We start from the raw sequence: 20318 nt of genomic DNA, 5'->3' as shown, positions 1-20318 counted from the left end.
CAGTACCTGCTGGGCTTTCTGAGCCGCTCACCAGCATTCCCAGTATGTTTGCAGGTACTGCAGGGAAGCTCCTTCTCATCTGCAAAGCAGAATTGGAGCCTAAGCCACTTTGTGCACCCTGTAATTCCCCTCTTTTGCCAGAGACTGGGGAGAAGTGGCATAAACTGCGTGATTACCCAAACTTGGGTGATTCCTGCGCTGCATCTTGTCCAAGGAGGTAGGAAGGAACACTGAAAATATTCGTGCAGTTGTGCAGGCTGGAGCCAAGCAGCACTGTAAGAATGTGTGTGATTAGATCAGGACCACTTGCTGTGTGTTAGCTCTCTCCCTGCTAGCACATCTGCCAGTTCATAAATGTCCATGGAAGCAAAAGGCTGCATCTGCCTTTAATTGGGACAGAGAAACTGCAGGCAAGCCAAATTCCTAGGCATGCCTGCGCATGTCTGTGCAGAGCTATAGTCTCTCTTGGTGATCTCATTTAAACATAGTCAAAATGATTAAAAGATGCCCTTCCCTTTTGTTTTGAAATGTAATTTTCACTCAAAAAATAATTGGGATGTTCCTGACAGCTGTGCAGCACGCTGTGTTAGTGCATCCCCAAGCAGATCACAAAAAGAATTAAGTGTTGGGCAGGGTTAGGACTTAAACTAACTGGAATTCTGTCTGGAAATTCTGATTTATCAGAATTGAAACTATTTGGGGGAATAGGTATTCCCCTGAATTTAGAAAGAATCCAACTGGTTCAGCACTGCTGTGATCTAAATGTGAAACATTATTTTCTGGATAGAAACAATGCTTTATTTGGCTTATATTAAAAAGCTGGTGAGCATTATATATATAAAAAAAAAAGTCAAAATTGAAGCAAAACATCTTGAAAGTATTATAGCAGAGTCTTTTGGATAATAGCATTGTGAACATTTTAGAGATACAAAGCTTTGCTTGAAGACAGATGCAGAAATATCGAGACCTTGACAACACCTCCAGCACAGGAAGAGCATTTTGCCACCAGTTCTAGGAGGCACAACCTCCCCATCCTGCTTTTGGGTAACCTGAGGGGCAGAGGCAGATGGAGCACATCTGGGAATGGCAGCTGAGTTTCCAAATCCTAGGCCAACTCCCAGTTACTGAGATAACACCGATCCTTTCCCTTCCTCCCCCTTCATCCCCAAGAGGCTCCCGGGAACTGCTGACCCTGTGGGTGCTGCTGGCTCCCTGCTGACCAGAGCACCCCTCTGGCCACATCCCAGGCTGGGTGAATCACCCTGGGTGGCTTCAGGCTCCCATCACTCCTCCCTCCAGCTCCATCACCTGAGGAGGAATGGGAAAATGCACATTGAAAGCTAACCATGGTCACTTGAGTTACAGGTATCAAAGCAGTGTTTCATGGAGGGATTAATCCTTTCCAAACCTGCCCTCCAGATGGGTTTCACAGATCTTCTATTTCTCTTAGTTCAAACAAAAAAGAAACTTATTCTCTTTGTACCAAGCAGCACTACTTTGGAGAGATGAAATGCTGGGTATGCCAACAATGTTTTCCATACAAGTTGCTCATGCCATTTTCAAAAGGGGAGAGAAGATGATTTCAAGCAAGAAGGAGGTTGGCTGAGAGAACCTCCCAAGGTCTTCCCCAGCCTGAATTTTCCTTGTGATCCCTTGGCTGTGAGAGATGGTTTGGGCTTTATTTTCGTTCTTTAGGGAAGTACAGGTAGATCCTCTCATCACTTGTAAAAACTCTTCTCAGGAACCATATTTGTTATTTTTGTGACTTTGATGCAGAAGAAGAGTAGATGGGCAGCTGGCAGGAGGTTTGTTTATGACTCCAGTGGTGTCTGGACTTGCTCTGGTGTTTGTGTCTCCAAAGTCTGACTCAAACCCAGTTCAAGCCAGTGGAAAGAATCCCAGCAGCTTAGCAGATATAAAGCTGCCACTCTGGGAAGGATAAACTTTTGGTAACACATCCTTTCATAAATCTCTCTTCTTTCTGACATGCCAGTGACTCTCCTCGGGCAGGGGTTTTGCTGGTGGTTGTTGGGGCATGCACAAACACATTTCGTCCTGCTGCTGCTACTCAGATGATGCTGCACCATTGTAACAGATTCTGGCACCAATGCTGTACCCTCTGCACACACCAGATGAATGCTCTGCCCTGCCCTTGGGCTGTGCCTGGGCCTATCTGCCTCCATTTGCTGCCCTCTTGCCTTTGCTTGGAGATCACAGAATGGTTTGGGTTGGAAGGGGCCCTCCAAGCCCATCTCGCTCCATGGGCAGGGACACCCCCCACGAGCCCAGGTTGCTCCAAGCCCCATCCAGCCATGTGGCTCAATCTCTTTGGCCACCTAAATCTGTTTGTTCTAATGCTGCTGAGATCCTATGAAGGGCACCCATGGCCTCCATGGTGTCTCCCTTTCCTAATCCAAGTACAACAAAATACTCACTTTAATTCATTACCACTTTGAAAAGCCACTGTTGTCCCTAAGAGTAAGGACAAGGCTTACAGAGAGAGGTGGCACAGTTCATCAGGCCAAACAAGATGGGCAGAACAGACAAGCTTTTTGCTCTGCCAGTCTTTCCTTAGGACCTTTATTAAGAGATTTCTCCATGGTCTCCCCTGTGCAAGGACAGCCTCCCTTTGGATGTGTCCGCAAGGTCTGCAATTTGTAAGGCAAAGAAATGGTTTTGATAATCCATAACTCGCTTAACAAGGACTCCCCACACAAAAATGGTTGCCTGTCTGCAAAGGAATGCTTCTGGAGAGCTATTTTGTGGCCAGTCACTCAACGTTACTGATCCTCATTAGACCAGAAAAGTACATGCTTTCCCTCCAGGAAATGTATGTAAGTGTTGGAGTTTCTAAGGTTAGAAATGATTGAAACTGAGCAGTTTGAAATGGTAATTTTTCCCATAGCTGAAATTGAAAAGATGACAGTTTTCTTTCCCGTGTCCATTCTCATTATTTATCAGAACTTAGGCTGTGATTTACATCCTTAACAAGTAAAATGGATAAGCCAGACTTCTTCCAGGCCACTGCATCCCATCTCCTTTGCCTGCTGCTGCTCCAGCCTTTACCAAACACCTGCACTGCCACCTTCTGCCTGTCTTACATCTTGCAGCTGAATTTCCACCACGATTTTTTTTTTTTTTTTTTTTTTTTGCTCGTCCTGCCGAATTCAGGATGTACGTCCTAGGAAAACTTGGAATACAAAGAAGAAACCACATGTGCATATGCACAATCAGCACGGTCTGTAAATTGATTTTTTTTCTAGCTGGTCTCTATTATTTGCACTATGCTTAATTCCTAGTTTTAATTTAGAGGAAGGGAACTAGTTTTAACTTTAGAGGAAGAGAACTCTCCAATGCTGCTCCCCGTGACCCAAAAAAATTAAAATACTTTGCCCAGAGAAGCTGTGGCCAAGGCCAGGTTCGATGGGGCTTGCAGGAACCTGGGATAGTGGAAGGTGTCCCTGCCCATGGCAGTGGGTGGAACATCTTTGCCTTTAAGCTCTCTTCTAAACCAAACCATCCTGTGGTTCTAGGAAAAGAAATCAAAGTGAAGCATATCTATGGCTTATAAATGGGAAAAAAAAAAAAGTCCATTAATTCTTTTTTTCTTTTCTGATGAAATTTTAGCTAAATGCAATGTCAAGTTGAGGGGGAAAAAAAGTATCTGAAAGCCAAGTGAACCCCGAGGTACTTTAAACCCTCTCACATTGCTCAGTTTAAAGAATTCTTGGTATTTTTCCTTTCCTGATTGAAGGGTGGGATACAAAGATGACTCTCTACTTAGAAAAATAAATACTCTTAGTGAACATGCTAATCCTTGCAGCAGCCAGCCTCAGGCCAAGCGGCATTTCCAAGCGGGAGCAGAGGCCCTGGCCCCAGCCCTGGAAGAGAGATGGGCTCAGCACTGTCTCCTGGAAAGCGCCAGAGTCATTATCGAATGTCTAAACCCCAACCTTTAACAGAAAGCCAGGTCTTGCAGGCTTGAGAGACTCGATGCATGCAGGAAAAGGTTGGGAATATTTCCCCTGTATTGTAAACAGGATTTTTCCCATGCTGAGGGAACAGTGGCATCTGGTGTTCGCTGGGCTCTCCTACAGCCACCGCTTCCCAGGCGGCTGCTGGAACCTTCCCTGGACACGGGCAGGGTTTGGCTCCCGGGCGGCACCTGGGACGTGCGGGATGCCCGAGCCATCTCCCCAAAGATCGGGTGGGGGGCTCAAGCCCATCTGAATGGCAGCTGGAGGCCTGGGTGGTGCATCAAATCCCAAATTGCTTCCAGCGAAGAAGGGAATCGCTCTTGGGGCAGGAATTCCGGGAGCGTTGTGTATCTCCCTGGTATTTTCTATGTAATTTAGAAAAGGCAAATTACTCTCTGCATTTTGCTAATTGAAATACGGTTTATTGTCTCCTATCCCGAGTGCATGAAAGGACATTTCCTACGGAGGTGGACAGAATGACCAACTCGAGCTTGGATCTATACAGAAACAATTTCTGCTGGTTTCTATCAGTTTTCAAGTTGCAGATTTTCCAAAGCTCTGCATCCTTCTGCTTCACCAAAGGCCGTTTTGCAATATTTTCAGGATACCCTGTGACCAGTTTTATCTGAGTGCTGGGGCTGGCAGGCTTTTTTCTGTTCCTGTTGTGATCGGTCCATAAACCCAAGTTCTGAGCCCGGTTACTCCTCCCTGAGTGTGGAAAGGAGCGGCTCCGCTCTGATCCCATGCTCCTGCAAATTCCTGCTCCTCCTTGTGGCTGCGCTCAGAAACGCAGCGCTTTCCCTGCACGGAGCCTTATTTCAGCAGCTAAACTCACTCAGAGATACTGATTATTGTCCCTTTTGGGCAGCCTGCCCTATTAAGTTACAACAAAATGCATTTTGGTGACATCAAAACCGGTTTCACAGCTGTGACAGAGAAGGGTGGCTCTGCAAAGGCACTGAACACCGACCTCCGTGGTCAAAAGCAGCACGGCTAAAAGGATTTCTCTTCTTGCCCTTGAGGTTTCCAAACTCATCAAGTGGTTTTAAGTAACAGGTAGCACTGTGGCAATGTGCCAAGGGCTGGCTTTTGGGTGGTGTCACACACCTTGGCACGGTGCTCCTCAGACCAACACATCTCTCTGTTCCGCAACAATTTGTTCAAATCAAACCCTGGATTTGTCGTGCACCAAAGTTTATTTTCTATAAAAACACAGGAGGTTTTCCAAAGGGCAGCTGAACTCCTGCTAGAAAAAAATAAATCAGTAGGAAAAGGGCACCTAATGCCAAATCCCACTGAAATTAAATTTGATCCCCGTCATCTCCTACAAAGATGTGGTATTAGGCTGGCAAATGCCCCAACTCTTGTAAGTCACCAGGCAATTTGAAGTGTGTGGAGAACAAGCTGCAAAAGCTCTACAAATATCCCAACCCTTTTGCTGTCAGCATTCAACATAAACATTGTTACCTGAATAGGTTACAGAGAGAATAAGAAAGGCTGGCTTTGTAATGTTTTCTTTATTAAACTCAGCTTTCATTGCTGTTCTGAGTTGACAAAAATGTTTCCCAGGAAGACTGACAAACAAAAACAGTTCATAAATATATATTTTTTTCAAACACCATAGGTATAAACAAATAAAAGCTCTGGTTTGCTACTTTGGGAGGCCCTGTGTAACCAGCATTTTCAACTGGCCAATTAGCAGCATGTGTGTTAATCAGTGAAGAACTTCCACTTGTTTTTAAATTATCAAATCCAGCGTTTTAAAAATTATTGCTCATTATCAGACAAAACCCCAAGATAAAAAGGATGTTCATTATACCATCCCTGCTGGTAATGAGGATTTTTATATTGACAGTACATGCAGCTTTGGTGGTGGGGTTTTTTTAGGCAATTAAGACCAAAACTTTTCAAAATTGATTGAGATGCTGGGCAACCAATCTGACGATGTTCCAGGAGCTAAATTCTCTGCAGCTCTGACCTTGGCACCTTCCTAAACTCTACCTTCTTTTAATATGTCAAGCTGAGCACCCCTGACAAAAACATCCCTCAACCACTAATGGCTGGGGATGGAGCACTCAGCTGTGACACTGCTCCAAGGCTTTGCTGCCTGGAATTAAATCCTGTCCCGGCACAGCCCCTGCCTCTTTCTCAAAACCCCTGGGACCTGCCTGGAGGGCTGAGATGAGAGAACCAGTGTGCACAGAGTCATGGAGCTGTAGACGCTGGAGGTGTTTTTCCTCTCTCGCTGCTCCTCCTGGCTGGCAGGCTCGAGGGAGGGGACAGTGGCAGGTACCAGCAGAAGGTGGAAAGCTGGATTTCCTTGCAGCCCTTGGAACTAGAGGCACCTGAACCTTTGCAGTTCCTGGCAGCAATGCCTTGCATGGCAGACCCACCCCCCCCCCATGCCTATTGCATACACTATTGGCCAGTGGTGTCCCACCGGGACTACTCTAGGGCAGTTGCCCCTCCCTCGTGCCCGGGAGCACCTTGGGGCCAGCACCCGCCATCCCATGTGCTCCTGCTGGGCACAGCTCGCTGGCCTCCCTGCCCTGCTCCAGCTGCCCACTCGCTTCTCCACGGGGAAACAAGGGGGGCACTCTCAGTGCTGACCCCCAGGCAGAGGAGCCTGTCCTGGAGCGCTGTCCATGTCACACCAGCGAGGCACATTCCTCAGGGCACCGCGGCCGGGACGCTCTGCAGGGCCCTCGGGCCCTCGTCCGCCCTGTCCCCTCCGGGCCGCTTGGGATACACCGCGCTGGCCATCTTGAAGAACTCATCCGCAGCGTCCAGGGCGATGAGCCGGTCCTGCCAAACAGCGGGATTACGGTCACTGTGGGACGTTCCAGGCACATCCCTGCCCGGGGCCCTCCCTCCACAGCCGCCCTCAGGCTAAGCAAGGCGTTAGGTCTCATCTTTTCCCACCCCGTGGACAGGATGCAAGAGCATCCAGTTGCACAGAACTTGTGGAGGGCTGCAGAATTCATGGTGCTGCAACACTGGCATTTCCAGGGCAACTGAACAGCCAAGCTCCAAGTGCAACATCTGACAGGATCACCCCAGATGCCGCCATGTATCTGAGCATCCTCTGGTTCACCTACTCATGTGAGCTCCCTGCAGAGCGGGGATGGTGGGGGGAAGGTGTGCTCGGAGTACTCACCACCACAAAGAGGTAGCGCTCGGAAAGCTCCCAGCTGGTTGGGAAGATGTTGGTCTCTTCCAAGAGCTTTAACAAGATGTCCCGGGCTTTGCTCATGTTCTGAGAGTCGCTGATGATGCTGAGTTTGGTCACTGACAAGAGGGAATCTGCTTCCTTCTGGAAACCTGGGAAAGAGATGTTACAGAAACAAGTCAAACATGAGAGCAGGGTCATCCCTGAGCCCTTCAGGCTCTTGCAAGGTTCCTTATTCCCCTCCACCCTGGGCAGCTGTATCTCTACTTCCTAAAACAAACCAGCACTCCCTCAGGCAGGGTGTGGGACAGGTATAAACTTGCTGCTGAGGAAAATAAATCACAAAAGCATTCACAGCGAGTTCGTTGCTGGTTTTCCTGAGAAAATGTGTGTGAACGTGCACAACTGAGGGTGTCGATTCAGCTTTTCCATGTTCCTGATGCTGACAGAGCTTTCAGGACTTGTGGGGCTTCCTAAATCAGGTAACAGGGATGAAACCTGTGGCAGTAGTGAATGCCAGGCTAAGTGTTCCTGTAGCAGTCAGCATTGATTATAGGAAGGGTATCCAGGGAAGGAAAGGTGGAGGGGAATGAATGTAGGGGTCTTTAAATGCAATGGCTAGCATTTAACTCTTTGTTCAGCTCCAGGGGGCTGGTGGTGATGCATCTCACATGAAAACACTTCTGGGGTAAAAGTGGTGGGCTTATGATTAAAGCACAGGCCCAGATAACAGAAGATAGCAGGTTTCACATCTGGTTGCTCATCTAGCTTTGCTAAGGTCAAATGATCCCTGGCCTTGAGCTTCCCCAGCCTTTGCAAAGCATCTCCAGAGCCATAGCAGATGTGAGGGGGATGTGGAAGAGCCTTTGTGAGCCTGCAGTAAGAGATGGAAGGATGCCAAGTGATCCCTCCCATGCTTGGCCTGCACAGGCTGTGTGAGCACCTGGGTGTAGATGAGGGCTGACACCTCGTTATGGATTTATGATGTTCCTCCCACCCAGATGCCAGAATAGCAGGTAGGGCAGGACTGGCTGAGATACCCATCTCTGGCTCTCACTGAGGGTATCCTGGAATAGACTAGCCCATCCTCTTCTCATCAGCCACCAACCACCTCCAGAGCACGATGGAAGTCACCCAGCCGATGGATGCCCTGGCACATCCCGAATGTCACATGCTGTGTGCCAGGCAGTTGGGAAAACCCCGTCACACCCACCACCACCACCACAACTTGGAGAGAGCAGTAGGAGGGTTTCTGTGGAGCAATTCCACTTGCTGAAAGAATATTTCAAATCCCCTTGGGAGCAAACAAGGTGAGTGGCTTAGCTCTGATCAGCTGCCATGGGCTAAGGAAGCAAAATAGATGTATCTGTGTTCCCATCTGAAAGGAATATTCATTCCTTCCTGCTTATCTTGTTTAGAAAGACCTAGGGTGAACTCCCACTGCAAGGTTTCCACAAGAAAGCTTGAAGTGGATGACTGTGCATGTTATTATGGGCTTGGAAGGTGATCATGGCTCATGGGTTTTTGACGTGCCTGCAGACACGGTGTCCCTGTCCCCTCCCCGCCGTGCCTGAGCCCTTCGGAGCCTCAGATGCCACGTGGGACACCTGAGGGCACGGCTCAGCAACCTCCTTTTACTTCCCTCCTCTCCAGCTTGATTTTGTGCAGCTGTTCCTATCCTCAGCCATGGTGGGATCTTGCATTCAGTAGCACTGGAATTACATCCTTTTGGCCTCCAGCTTACCTAAATCCTCCAAAATGTGTTTCCACCTGCTCCTCACTTCTTTCCGGGTCTGCCGTAAGGTATAAATGTCATAGTTGAGCTTCTGCCACTCCTACAAAGCAAAGGGATGAGGGACACTCAGTCATTGGAATCTGCTGCTTTTGAAGGACTTTCAGCTTTGAGGAAGGGAGCCAGAGGTGCAGAGCTGGTGCAGGCACTGAGCTATGAGGTGGTGGGTATGAAGGTCAATGACCAGGCTGCTGTTGCCCCTGGAAGAAATGACACTGACCAACAGAGAATATTTAGCTTGACACTTGGTTCAGCATCTCTGTGCCTTCTCTGTTCAAAACAGCTTCCAATTTCCCTGAAATTACAGAATTTAGCTCAGGTGTTGCTGACAGCTGCTCCTCAGACAGACATGGAGCCCGCTGTTTGGCACTGAACTGGAGCAGGCAGGTGTTCAAAAGTACTAGAAAACAAGAAAAATAGACTTTTTTTAAAGATCGGGATACCCTTTTTTAAAAGGACAGAGGTGCACGTGGATGGATGAGGACTGAACTGGAGTGATCTGACATGCTAATAACCCTTAGTGGCTGCCAGTTGCTGCAGTTAATGCCTCACTTCACTGCACAGCTGAAATCCTTGCACTGGACCTCCAGGTCTAGAGCTGGATAACGGGACACTGGGCAAGAGGGAAGGGTTTGGGGTTATTTATTAAAGTCACAACACATTTAAACACAACTGCACAAGTTTTGTGGTGGGCTTGGCAGTGCTGGGTTAATAACCAGACTCAATGATCTTAGATGACTTTTCCAACCTGAAGGATTCTGTGATTCCATGACTCTATGAACATGCATTCCTGTGGAAATGCATGTGTTCTGCAAGAAAACCAGGAGCACTTTTCCCAGCTTCTCCTAGCTGAGTTTAATCAATGCACACACTTCTAAGGGTGCATTTTTAGAAGCAGCCCAACAGCAGGGTCACAACATCACCTGATAACTTCCTTACAGTAACAACCTTAATTAATCTCATTCCTCAGCAAGAGATTACCTAGATGGGCTCCTGAAGAATAAACAAGTGTTAATCTGTGCTGTCACCCTGAGATTTTCCTACAGGCCACGCTGGGTTCAGAGCAGACAAACAATACCCACAGAGGTCGGCTGTGACTATTTTCTGGTACTTGGTCAAAGAGCTGACTTGATTCCATAAAGATATGAAGATTCCTTAGTGTTTTTTTGCTGAATGTGGCTGACATGCCACAACTGCAGAGATTCAAAGCCAAGCCTGTTTTCCTGCTGATCGGCACTAGCTGCAGGAAGCCCTGGGAGATTACACTCTGGAAAAAGCAGCCAGCGGGGTTAAGACAGTGGTGACTTCACGTCAGGAGAGCAGGGGAACCGGCTCTGCCACAGCCGCTCGCTCCCAGAAAACAAAATCCCCTTCCAGAGGCACATTTCCCTCTCTCCTGAAGCAGCACTTGAGAACAGCTTGGCTGCCTGTACAGGAGGGCACCTGGCTGCCAGCACAAGGCACCAGGACAGCCTTTCACCAGAGAAATGAGGCAGGGCCAAGGCTCTCCTCTCCCCTGACACCGGCTTGGAGCTGGGAACTGAGCTCCTCTGGGTGGAAAAGAGGGGGGTTATTGTGTTAAAGCTCTGTGGGAAGTTTATTGAAAACTTGAGAGTTTTTAGAAAGAGGCTGAAAAACTGTGTGATGCCTTGGTCCCCGCTGGCAGGGGTTCCTTGGAAACGCCTTGGCCCTCTCGTGACCCCCTGGCACAGGCAGAAAGGAGAGGGAGCCAGTCTGGGCATGCTGGTGGGGGAATGGCTGCGTGTCTCTGCCCTCCCATGGAGATAAACAAGGCCTTTAGTGCAGACAATCGATCCAGACAGCCACTGTGATCCCAGGCGTGCTTCATGCCGTGGAATTGGGGAGCTGGGGCACTGGAAAAAATGCTCCTCTCCACATAATGTGGCCTGCTGGCACCCAAAACCAGCTTTCAGGGCCACGGGGAATTACCCCATGGTATGAGCCAGACTCCTTGCTAAGCACAGTGAGCAGTGCTTAGCATGCAGGGAAGCTGCTCCTGATTTTCTCTGGATTAACAGCAGTGTGTTTTCCCTTGTCTATTTTTGTTTTAAGGGAATCTAGGTTATGGCTTCCTTGTACATCATAGTGTCTGAGCTGTGTTATGGAAGTGAATACAGTGAATATTCAGTCGCAGGGGAGCTCTGACAGTGTCCTGTCAATGGAGAATTTGGGGAGTGTGCTTTGGAACAGAAAATTATTTTTAACTGTGGTGCCTGGCTGGGACCTCTTGTTCTGGTGGGATTTCTTTTGCCTTAGCATGGAGCTGAATGCATTTACATTTCTGTAGAAAGCTGGGAGGAGGATGCTCGCAGCCACGGAAAAGGAACTAGGGAAGCAGATTATCAGGATGACGTTGGGCTGAGCTCTCAAAGGGACTCATGCCCTGCTCTCTGTCAGTCTCACAAACCACTGGGTTTTTCCAGGTTATTCCTTGCAGCAGAGACATCCGAACAGCCGTGGGCTGTCCCCTGTGTGCCTTTGATGAGGGAATAAACTCAAGAGCATCTTTCCACACCCAAAATTATTCTTAAAAGCACCTCCCTTGAGCTACACAGCAGAGGAGGAGCGAAGCTTGCCCTGCCCGTGCACAGGCGAGGGCAACATCGGAGGCTTTGGGGAGGACGTTCCCGTCGTGCCAGGGAGCGTTTGGAAGGGCAGGCGGCATCACGAGGCTGCTCAGCCCCGCAGGGCAGGTGGCTCCACACCAAACCCCTCTCCCTCAGCCTTCTCGGGAAGTCAGATGGAACTCCTGGGGCAGGGAGGGGGTTTCTCACACACGGGACTGGGAAAGCACAGCGGGAAACTGAAACACCAAACCTGCGGTGTCTCTGTGGGGCCGGGACATCCCAGCCATGCACTCAAAAGCAATCCTTTAAGAAATAGACTCTTTTGCCAAAATCTGAGTTAACCATAGGAAACCAAAGCAGGTTGCAGTTCCCAGTGCTGTTTTTTGCAGCTGGTTTTGCCCTTTAAACCTACAGAGCAGGGCACAACAGATACCAGTGGGGGCTTGAGAGAACCCTGAATGTGTGAGTCAAGAATATCCCGGGAGCCGCAGGGAAACCCCGCTGCCTCCCCTCTCTACATGCTCAGCCCTTCAAATATTTACCTGGAAAATTTCCCCAGGCTCTCTAGTGTGAAGCACCAAATCTGCAAATGCCAAAAGACATGGAATAAGCCAGGCTGGTACAGAACTCAGAGCTCTAGGAAAAAATGTGCCAGGAGAACAGGCAACACTGTCCAACTTCTCATCCCTGATCACGTGAAAGTTTCCTAATTACTAGGGAGCTTCCTTTATGTTTCCAGAACAATCCTCTACCAAATCCATTGCCTTTATTCTCTTAAAAGCAATTGAGGTCACTGTTCTGTTCCAGAGTTATTTTAGAAATTAGGTCAAAACAGAGTTATCAGGGGAAGACTGGAAAGTATCAGTCCAGGCAGGTACCAAGAATGCTCCTGCTCTGGCTCCACTGGAAGTAGTTGAACAAATATAAACTATAGACCAACATCTCATCTTAGACTAAGCTTAAATTGGATTCTTTTTAAGAGAGGCATGCAGACATTAAGAGGGTCAGGTCTGGGCTCCCCAGCTGGCATCCCCGGCGCTGGATAAATCCCATCACCTCTCTATGCCCCAGCAACAGCCGGTGACAATACCGACCTTCTCTGTAACCTGTTTAAAAAAGAATAATCCTGTAGGAGAGCAGGAGGAGAAAGAAAAACAGGCCTTGCCAGCTCATTAATGGGCTTTTCAGGGGGATGATGCCAGTGTCGCTCTGCTAGCCAGGCCCCTAGCAGGGATGCAGGCTGAGGGACTGCCTTTGCTAGTGGGGTTTATGATCCCACCTTTCCCTAGGGAATGAGCCAAGAGAAGAGAGAAACACTGCATTTACAGCAAGCCATGAGAACCGGGGATTTTCCTCAGTCATCATGCAAAATGCCATCTTTAGTTTCTGTTCCCAGAGCTGCACCCTAGCTCTGGCTCCTTCTCTGAAGCTCCTTCACTGAGTATTGGTGCACAGCTCCCTGCCCATGGCTGGGTAACTCCACACATCCCACCAGAGGCTGTGGAGAAACCAGGGCCACCCCAGACTGGACCTCATGGAGGGAACGATGCCACCTCACACTCATTAGCCTGGCAACGACCACAGTGCAGCTCTTGCTGCTCATTTCACCACCAAATTTGAGATTTATTTTACCCTACAAGCTCAGTGATGCTGCAGAGCAGGAGTAGGAAAAAAACCCACATTTTTCCCATATTTGAAACATGACCCTGGCCTTCAAAAGCTGTGATGACAGCTCTGATCTTCAAAGGCTGCATCTGCTTGGTCAGCCCCTCAAGCCAGCACTTCAGCAAGGGCTTTCCTGGTTTTCTCAGTGCAAGCTAAGGACACGCCGAGTTTGGACTGGAGCTGCCAATTTCCCAGAGCAGGGTTGCCAGCAGGGACAGAGGGAAGACACAACTCCACATGGATCAGACATGGGTGCAGCCCCATGGTGGGGGCAAAGAACTGACCCCAAGAGAGAGCACCAACACTGCCAAGATGGTGCCATACAGATAAAGAACGCACGATGGAGAGCGACCTGCTCTTTGGGATCCTTCCAAAGGCCAGTGCTGGGAAATCCCTGAGATACAGGTGGGGAAGGGCAAAGCACACAGTGAGTGCACCGCACGCCAGAACTTCTTTGTTAAATGAAGGAACAGAAATGCACAAAGTTCTCCCTTCAGTCAATTTTAACCACAGGAAGAAAAGGACCTATAGCTTCGTAATACTTGTGCACTGCACGAGGAAACTGTTCCTCCATCCCGTCCTGCAGTATCCACAGGCTCCCCCTGGGGATTTCAGGAGCAGAGCAGCCCCCAAAGCAGATTATGGCTTTTGCAGCCCAGTGTTGTTCTGCAATTAGACTTTTTTCTCTCTCTCTGAGCTGAAGTCTCATTAGGAGGGGAGGGGAGGGCACTGCAGTCTGGCCTAGTTTGAAAATGCTTGCTGGAGTAAGGAGAGATCTTGGCACCCAGGGCTGAGCACAGGAATGTTGGCTTTCCATCCAAGCCCCTCCCTGTCCTGCCACCCAGCAAGAGCTGCAGCTGGAAACTGCAGCAGCCTGTTGGGCTTCCCTGTGGTGCCTCAGTTTCCCAGCTCTAAGAGGGGACAGCAGAGCAGCTGCCAATCCCGGGCTGCAAAGGGCACGGGGCCACATTCAAAGCAAGTGTAAAGTGCCTTGGCTTTCCTCAAAACTTTCCCCACTGTTGTCCTGACGTTGTGCTCCTCAGGCTTTTTAGTAATTGCACTGCATATAAAAGCAGAGTATGTGATCCTACCTTTGCTGTGGAGAGGAAGCCCCGTGAGCTTTGGGCTTTCCTTTTCCACTGGCAGGCACGGGGACGGCTCAGACCCGCTAAAAACCCTACAGATACACAGAAGGCAGGATTTAGGGCAGGATTTAGGACAGACAGGCACACTGGGTTTAGGACAGGCAGGGGCAGGAGCACTCTCCTGCTCACCCATTACTGATGCTCTCCTCTGCTCGCTGAGCAGGGCTGACACACAACACTCCTGGGCACCAGTGCAGCCCCCTGAATGGTGCTGTCCTTGTTTCCTTCAGCCACTTTGGGATGGATGAAGCTCCCTGGCTTCTCTCAGACAAGCAATTGCAAGGTAGAAAGAGCAGCAGTGGGGAGGGAAGAGATCTCCAGTTAGAGCTGTAAAGGTCACATGCCACCATGAAAATGTTGTTACAAAACCATCTATTGTAAACACCATGATTAAATCAAACTCACCAAAAAAAAAAAAAAAACCATTAAATGGGGATTCTGGCCAACGTATGCAAGGATTCCATTACCTCATTTAGCTTATTACACATTGTAATTTTGATCTCTCTGGAGTTTAAGGCTCCTTGTAAAGCTGAGCTGCCTTTTGGTTTACAGAGACTGTCACAGGAGAAACAGTTACACTCCTGCAGACTCTTGGATGAAGTAGGATCATGTTGAAGTTAAACATGAAGCCTCCAGGCTTTCCTGCAAACGTTCTGGAGTCATGAAAGCAATCAGAAAGGGAAAAAATATGCCACTGTTTGCTACAGCCTGCTCCTAATCAGGCCACTGCAATCTCCTTTGCACTGAAGTGCCTTAGCAAAAGAAATCAGGGCTGCAAAACAGCCTTTATGTAACAGCCATGATTTTTCCCTTCCCACTAAGAGCTGTGCCAGTTCCCTGCTTCCCAATAATTGCCGTGCATCCCACTGCAGGAGGATTTAACTTGACGTGTCCCCGGAGTGGCAGCGGAGCTCCGGGCGCTGCCAGGGTTGGGCAAACATCAGCCTGGCCATGGAAAGGACAAACAGGAATATCGAACCCAAACAGCAGCCTGGGAAGCCAGGAAAGGGGGCTGGGCCCCCAGTGCTCCCAGCACACGTTTGTGGGTTGTGGTGGTTGCAGGGCGTCATTCCCAAGCATGTTCCAGCTGCCCTGAATGCCTGGGAAACCTCCCTGGAATCTCCCTGCTTCCTTATACGTGCCAAACAAATGCATCTTCCTCATGTTCTTCCCATTCCCTGTCGCTTTCTTTTCCTTTCTGTCTCTTCTATTCCTCCTCCTCAGTTTTGTTCCCTGAGAAGTGCATTTGTCCCTGGTGTCCAGCTCAAGCCTACCTTGTGTCTTTTCCCACATCCTGGATGTGGGATGCAGGCAGCCCATTACTGACCTCCTGAGTTCCTTGGTTTTTAAGTGTCAGCTGCTGTGTTCCCTCACTCCTCCATGGAAGACACATAACCCTCATTTTGGGCTGACCAAAGATGTACAGCAATAGAGATTTCTGAAGGGGATGGGGAGCGAAAAGATTCTGGAGGCAATTTATGCTCAATGGGATAATGCCCTGGGAGGGCACTGAAAGTATCCAAGCCAAGGAGAACACGGAGATTCTCAAAATAGAGGGAGATGAACCCAAGGGTACCATGGAGATGAGAAACTCATCACACCTCAGGGCAGCTCTTCCTGGATCATTGCTGGAGATACCCCCAAGCTTCCCAAGGATCAGATGGCCACAAAGGCATCCACACCAGATATAGGATAAAATCTGGAGGGTGATGGAACAGATAGGAGGACCTGGTGCCTACATGAGCCACATTGGGGGACTTTGGGGTCTTCACAGCAGCTTAATTGAAGGAAAGGCATTGACCTGCTGGTGTCAGTCCAGAGGAGCCCACCAGGGTGATCAGAGGGGTGGAGCAGCTCTGCTATGGGGAAAGGCTGAGAGAATTGGGATTGTTCAGCATGGAGAAGAGACTCCAGGGTGACCTAATAGCAGCCTTCCAGTGCCTGAAGGGAACCCTATAGGAAAGATGGGGCAAGACTATTTACAAGGGCCTGGAGTGACAGGATAAGGGGAAATAGCTTCAAACTAACAGAGAGCGGGTTTAGATTCAATATTAGGAAAAAAGTCCTCTCTGTGAGGGTGGTGAGACCCTGGCACAGGTTACCCAGAGAAGCTATGGCTGCCCCTGCATCCCTGGAAGTGTCCAAGGCCAGGCTGGATGTGGCTTGGAGCAACCTGGGATAGTGGAAGGTGTCCCTGCCCATGGCAGGGGTGGAACTGGACGAGCTTTAAGGGCTCTTCCATCCCAAACCATTCTGTGATTCTGTGATTAACCAGGCACTGCCAAAGCCTGGGCTGTGACAAAAGCCCTGAGCCCCAGCCCGTGGTGGGGCCGAGCGCTGGCACTGCCTCACCTCCGAGTCTTTGTCCAGCTGGTTCCTGACCACGATCATGTTGTAGAGCACGCGGTCGTCGTCGGCCTCGGTGTGGGTCACGTCGTGGGGGGTGCTCCACAGGTTCTGCTCCTCATCCCGTGCCAGCGTGGCTCCAAAGGACGCGTAGGGGTTGTTGTTACTGCAGAGAGAGAGGGGCACGCAGCCTCAGCACCAGGCTGGCCCCTGCTACCTTCCCAGGGCCCACTGCTGTGCCCTTCCCTCTCCCAGCCCAGTCCTGCTGCCTGAGGAGTGGGGGAAATGGGGAGATGAAGGTTTTCACCTTAGCAAACATCCTGACCAGGCAAGCCACGGTTCAACCCAAATCATGCAATGCCCCACAGGTGCTCGTGCCTGAGAGCTGCAGTGATGTGCTGAGCTGTGCAACAACAGACAAGGCATGGAAAGGATATTCAGCCCCATCTCTCTCGGGGAATGGAGATGTCCTCAGCCTTCTAATGAATTCCAGGCTTTACTTGCTTAGCAAAGCTGAGCATCATCTTCTGGGAAGGCTGTCCCCACAGAGGTGGGGAGCTTTTCTCTGCACTGAGGCAGTTCTGTGTTTTAGGGCTTTATGCAGCTATTAGGATGTGCCACTTTTTAACCGGGATACTTCTGCCAGGAGAACTTTTAGCAGGGGATTTCCATAAAGTGTCTAATCAAGATGTCCAGGCACTTGAGCAGAACAATACAAGTGGAGGATATTTTTGGCCTTACCACCCTGTGGCAATCCCTGCTCACTTGTTGTTAGAACAACCCACCGTTTATTTCATTTGCTGCCTAAACCCCATGCCTTTCCCAAGGAACCCATACAAAGAAACTTCAGGTAATGCTATGGGTACCATGGCACCAAGCCATAAAAAGATATTAAGAGGAGCTCCAGCACATAGATGAAATAGAAAAAAACTAATTCCCATCAGCATTCCAGCAGGAAGGTTAATTAGACTTTCAGCAAACCGAAAACCTGAGCAACAGGTAATAAGGGGAAAGATAATCTCTTATAATCCCTCATTAAAGACAAGCAAACGAAGGGAACTTGGAGGGTGTGGAGGGCACCACCGTTTTCTCAATCGTGGAGCAGACAGGGAGGGAGCACTCAGGAGCCAGCTGTGCCATCAGCAGGAGTTCACTCCCACCCTGCCTTCCACAGCTCCTTCCCACTCAGGCATTTACCACTACTCTTAACATTTGAATTACTTAAAACACCCGTATTTAGCAATAACACTGCCACACCTGAGCTTTTCCGAGCCACTCCCTCCCTCACAGCTCGCAGGGCACTTCCCAGCACATTCCCATTTCCAAATCACAGCGTGGAGCATCCCGTAAGTCATGCGGCAGTGCCCAGGAGTCAGCAAATCCATACCAGCACGGAGAGCCCTGCCAACAACTCTTCCAAGCAACATTGCAAAGGAAGAAATGGGAGGGAAAGGAGGAGCACGTGAGCTGCAGTGGCTTTGCAGGTTAAGCAATCTCCACAGGACCAGAAGGGACCCAGAGCATTTCACACTCTGGATTTTATCCAGGAAATGGTGAGCACCAATGCTTCATCAACAGATTTCTGCTCCAGGGGGCTTTCAGTTCACATTAAGTGTTGGTATTTGGAGCCCAAATATTTAGTTTGTTTTCATCCTAAGTACACCATCCGAGCCAGACCCCACCTTCACACATCAAGAGACAACCAAGCAGCCTGGATGCTTTGCAACACCAGCTCCCAAACCTAAAACTCAGCTAAAAGATCTGAAATCTCAAACAATTCGTTCATTTTAAACAACACTGCGGTAAAAATAAAAATACAGCCAACAAGCTATTGCAAGATCCCCACTATGAAATAAGACCGCACAGCCCCCCCAAGGAGGGGCAAGGCAGCGACTGGGCTGTTAGATTAATTACACTGGCACACTTGTACAAGAGCAAGTGCCTTTCGAATCCCCAGAATGTATAGAGGCTTTCCTTCTTAGGGCCAGCATTAATTGGATCGCGGGCGGAAGGCGTGTTACTAAAGCGAGGTGCTAGGTGAGGGACAGCCACCACGGCCACGGGGCAGCAGGAGGGAGCCTCTCCGCACGCGTGCTCGGCTCCCGGGAGGTTAATGCCAATTTCCTGGGCTGGAGGTCCCATGCTTGGGATTAGCCGGTTATTATTTAGGTAGCTGCTTTACCAGCGCGAGATCAGGACGTTTCAAGCCGTGTGTCACCAGCTCCGCTGTTACCTGACACCGATGCAGGACACGCCGGGAGCATCCCACCCTCCTGCCCGGAGCGCCTCTGTCGAAGCGATGGCGCAGGGAGGGCACGGTCCCTGCCCCATCCCGCGGCTGGGATACCCTCTGCGGTGCCAGGACCGCGGCTGGCATCGGGGAAGGAGGGAGAGCCGCTGCAAACCCCCTGAACAGATGTTCTGCCACATGCAAACCCTCCTTACGTGCTTCCACTGCTCTTTGCCACGAGTCAGGGAGAATCTGTTCATACAACACCCCCCAACCTCACGCTCTGTGCACAAAGCAGATGTGACCGACAGCAGGAGAGCAGGATCTGCTCCCCAGAGATCAGCACACTCGCATAAAGCCGGCTCCGGCTGTGCATCGTCATCTCCTCCCTGGCATCCCTGAGCAGAGAGGGCTGGGGGTGTTCACCTGGAAAAGGGAAGGCTCCAGAGAGACCTCAGAGCCCCTTCCAGTGCCTAAAGAGGCGAGTGACCTTTTACAGAGGCAGATCGTTTTAGGAAAAGGGGGAACGGTCTTAAACTAAACGAGGGGAGATTTAGATGAGATGTTAGGAAGAAATTCTTCCCTGTGAGGGTGGGGAGGCCCTGGCACAGGGTGCCCAGAGAAGCTATGGCTGCCCCTGCATCCCTGGAAGTGCTCCAGGTCAGGCTGGACGGGGCTTGGAGCAACCTGGGATAGTGGAAGGTGTCCCTGCCCATGGCAGGGGGTGGAACGGGATGAGCTTTAAGGTCCCTCCCAACCATAACCATTCTGGGATTCTGCGACCCCAGCGTGCAAACACAGCTCTGCATAATCCAGAGCTGCCCGGCAGTGGGACCTGACCCCCTGCATAGGAATGCAGGGCCCCTCTTTTTGTTCAGTGCCTCAGCTCCTCTACTGAAATCCCACCGTGGAAAGACAAGCGCTGGACCGTCCCTGTGGCCGGGGAGCATGGGGAGCACTGGGGGGATGCCGCGGGCAGGGCTCCGGCGAGCACCGCGCCGGCTGTCAGAAGGAGCGCAGCCCCTGTGGCAGCCGACCCGGGCGGGAAGAGAACGGGAAGCCGCTCGTTCCCGCCGGGGGAAGGAAGATCCCTCCGGAGCCTCGAGCGCTCCGGCAGGGGATGTCCAGCTCCAGCGGCGGTGACAGCGCGAGGAGCGGGGCTGGGGACCGCGGGGCGAGGAGGGGCTCACGCGTGGCCGGGTGGGCGCATCCCCCGCCGCGGGGCCGCGCCGGGTCTCACCTGAGCAGGGGCTCCTTCTCGGGCGCCGCCGCCTCCCCGCCGCAGCAGCCGCAGCAGCCGCAGCAGCCGAGCGATCGCAGCCAGGCCCGCAGCCCCATCGGCGCCGCCGGAGAGCCGCGCCGGGCAGGGCGGGCCGGGCCGGCCCCACGGCCGTCCCCTGCCCCGC

General features: G+C 50.6%; 1 protein-coding gene across 1 annotated transcript; it reads right to left on the bottom strand.

Annotated features, from left to right (window-relative positions):
• Positions 1-5475: 5475 nt before the first annotated feature.
• MREG (melanoregulin) lies at positions 5476-20283 on the bottom strand. Its single transcript, XM_042035420.1, has 5 exons — positions 20153-20283; positions 16689-16848; positions 8891-8981; positions 7135-7298; positions 5476-6782 (listed from the first exon to the last, which is right to left on the bottom strand). The coding sequence occupies exons 1-5, from the start codon at positions 20248-20250 to the stop codon at positions 6648-6650; spliced, it is 648 nt and encodes a 215-aa protein (XP_041891354.1). The 5' UTR covers positions 20251-20283; the 3' UTR covers positions 5476-6647.
• Positions 20284-20318: the final 35 nt, after the last annotated feature.

The sequence above is a fragment of the Corvus kubaryi genome, unplaced genomic scaffold, assembly GCF_017639235.1.
Source record: "Corvus kubaryi isolate FWS band 111438036 unplaced genomic scaffold, C.kubaryi_AGA036_p1.0 37383, whole genome shotgun sequence".
In the NCBI taxonomy this organism is placed as follows: domain Eukaryota; kingdom Metazoa; phylum Chordata; class Aves; order Passeriformes; family Corvidae; genus Corvus; species Corvus kubaryi.
This window is presented reverse-complemented; position numbering and strand designations above follow the sequence as displayed.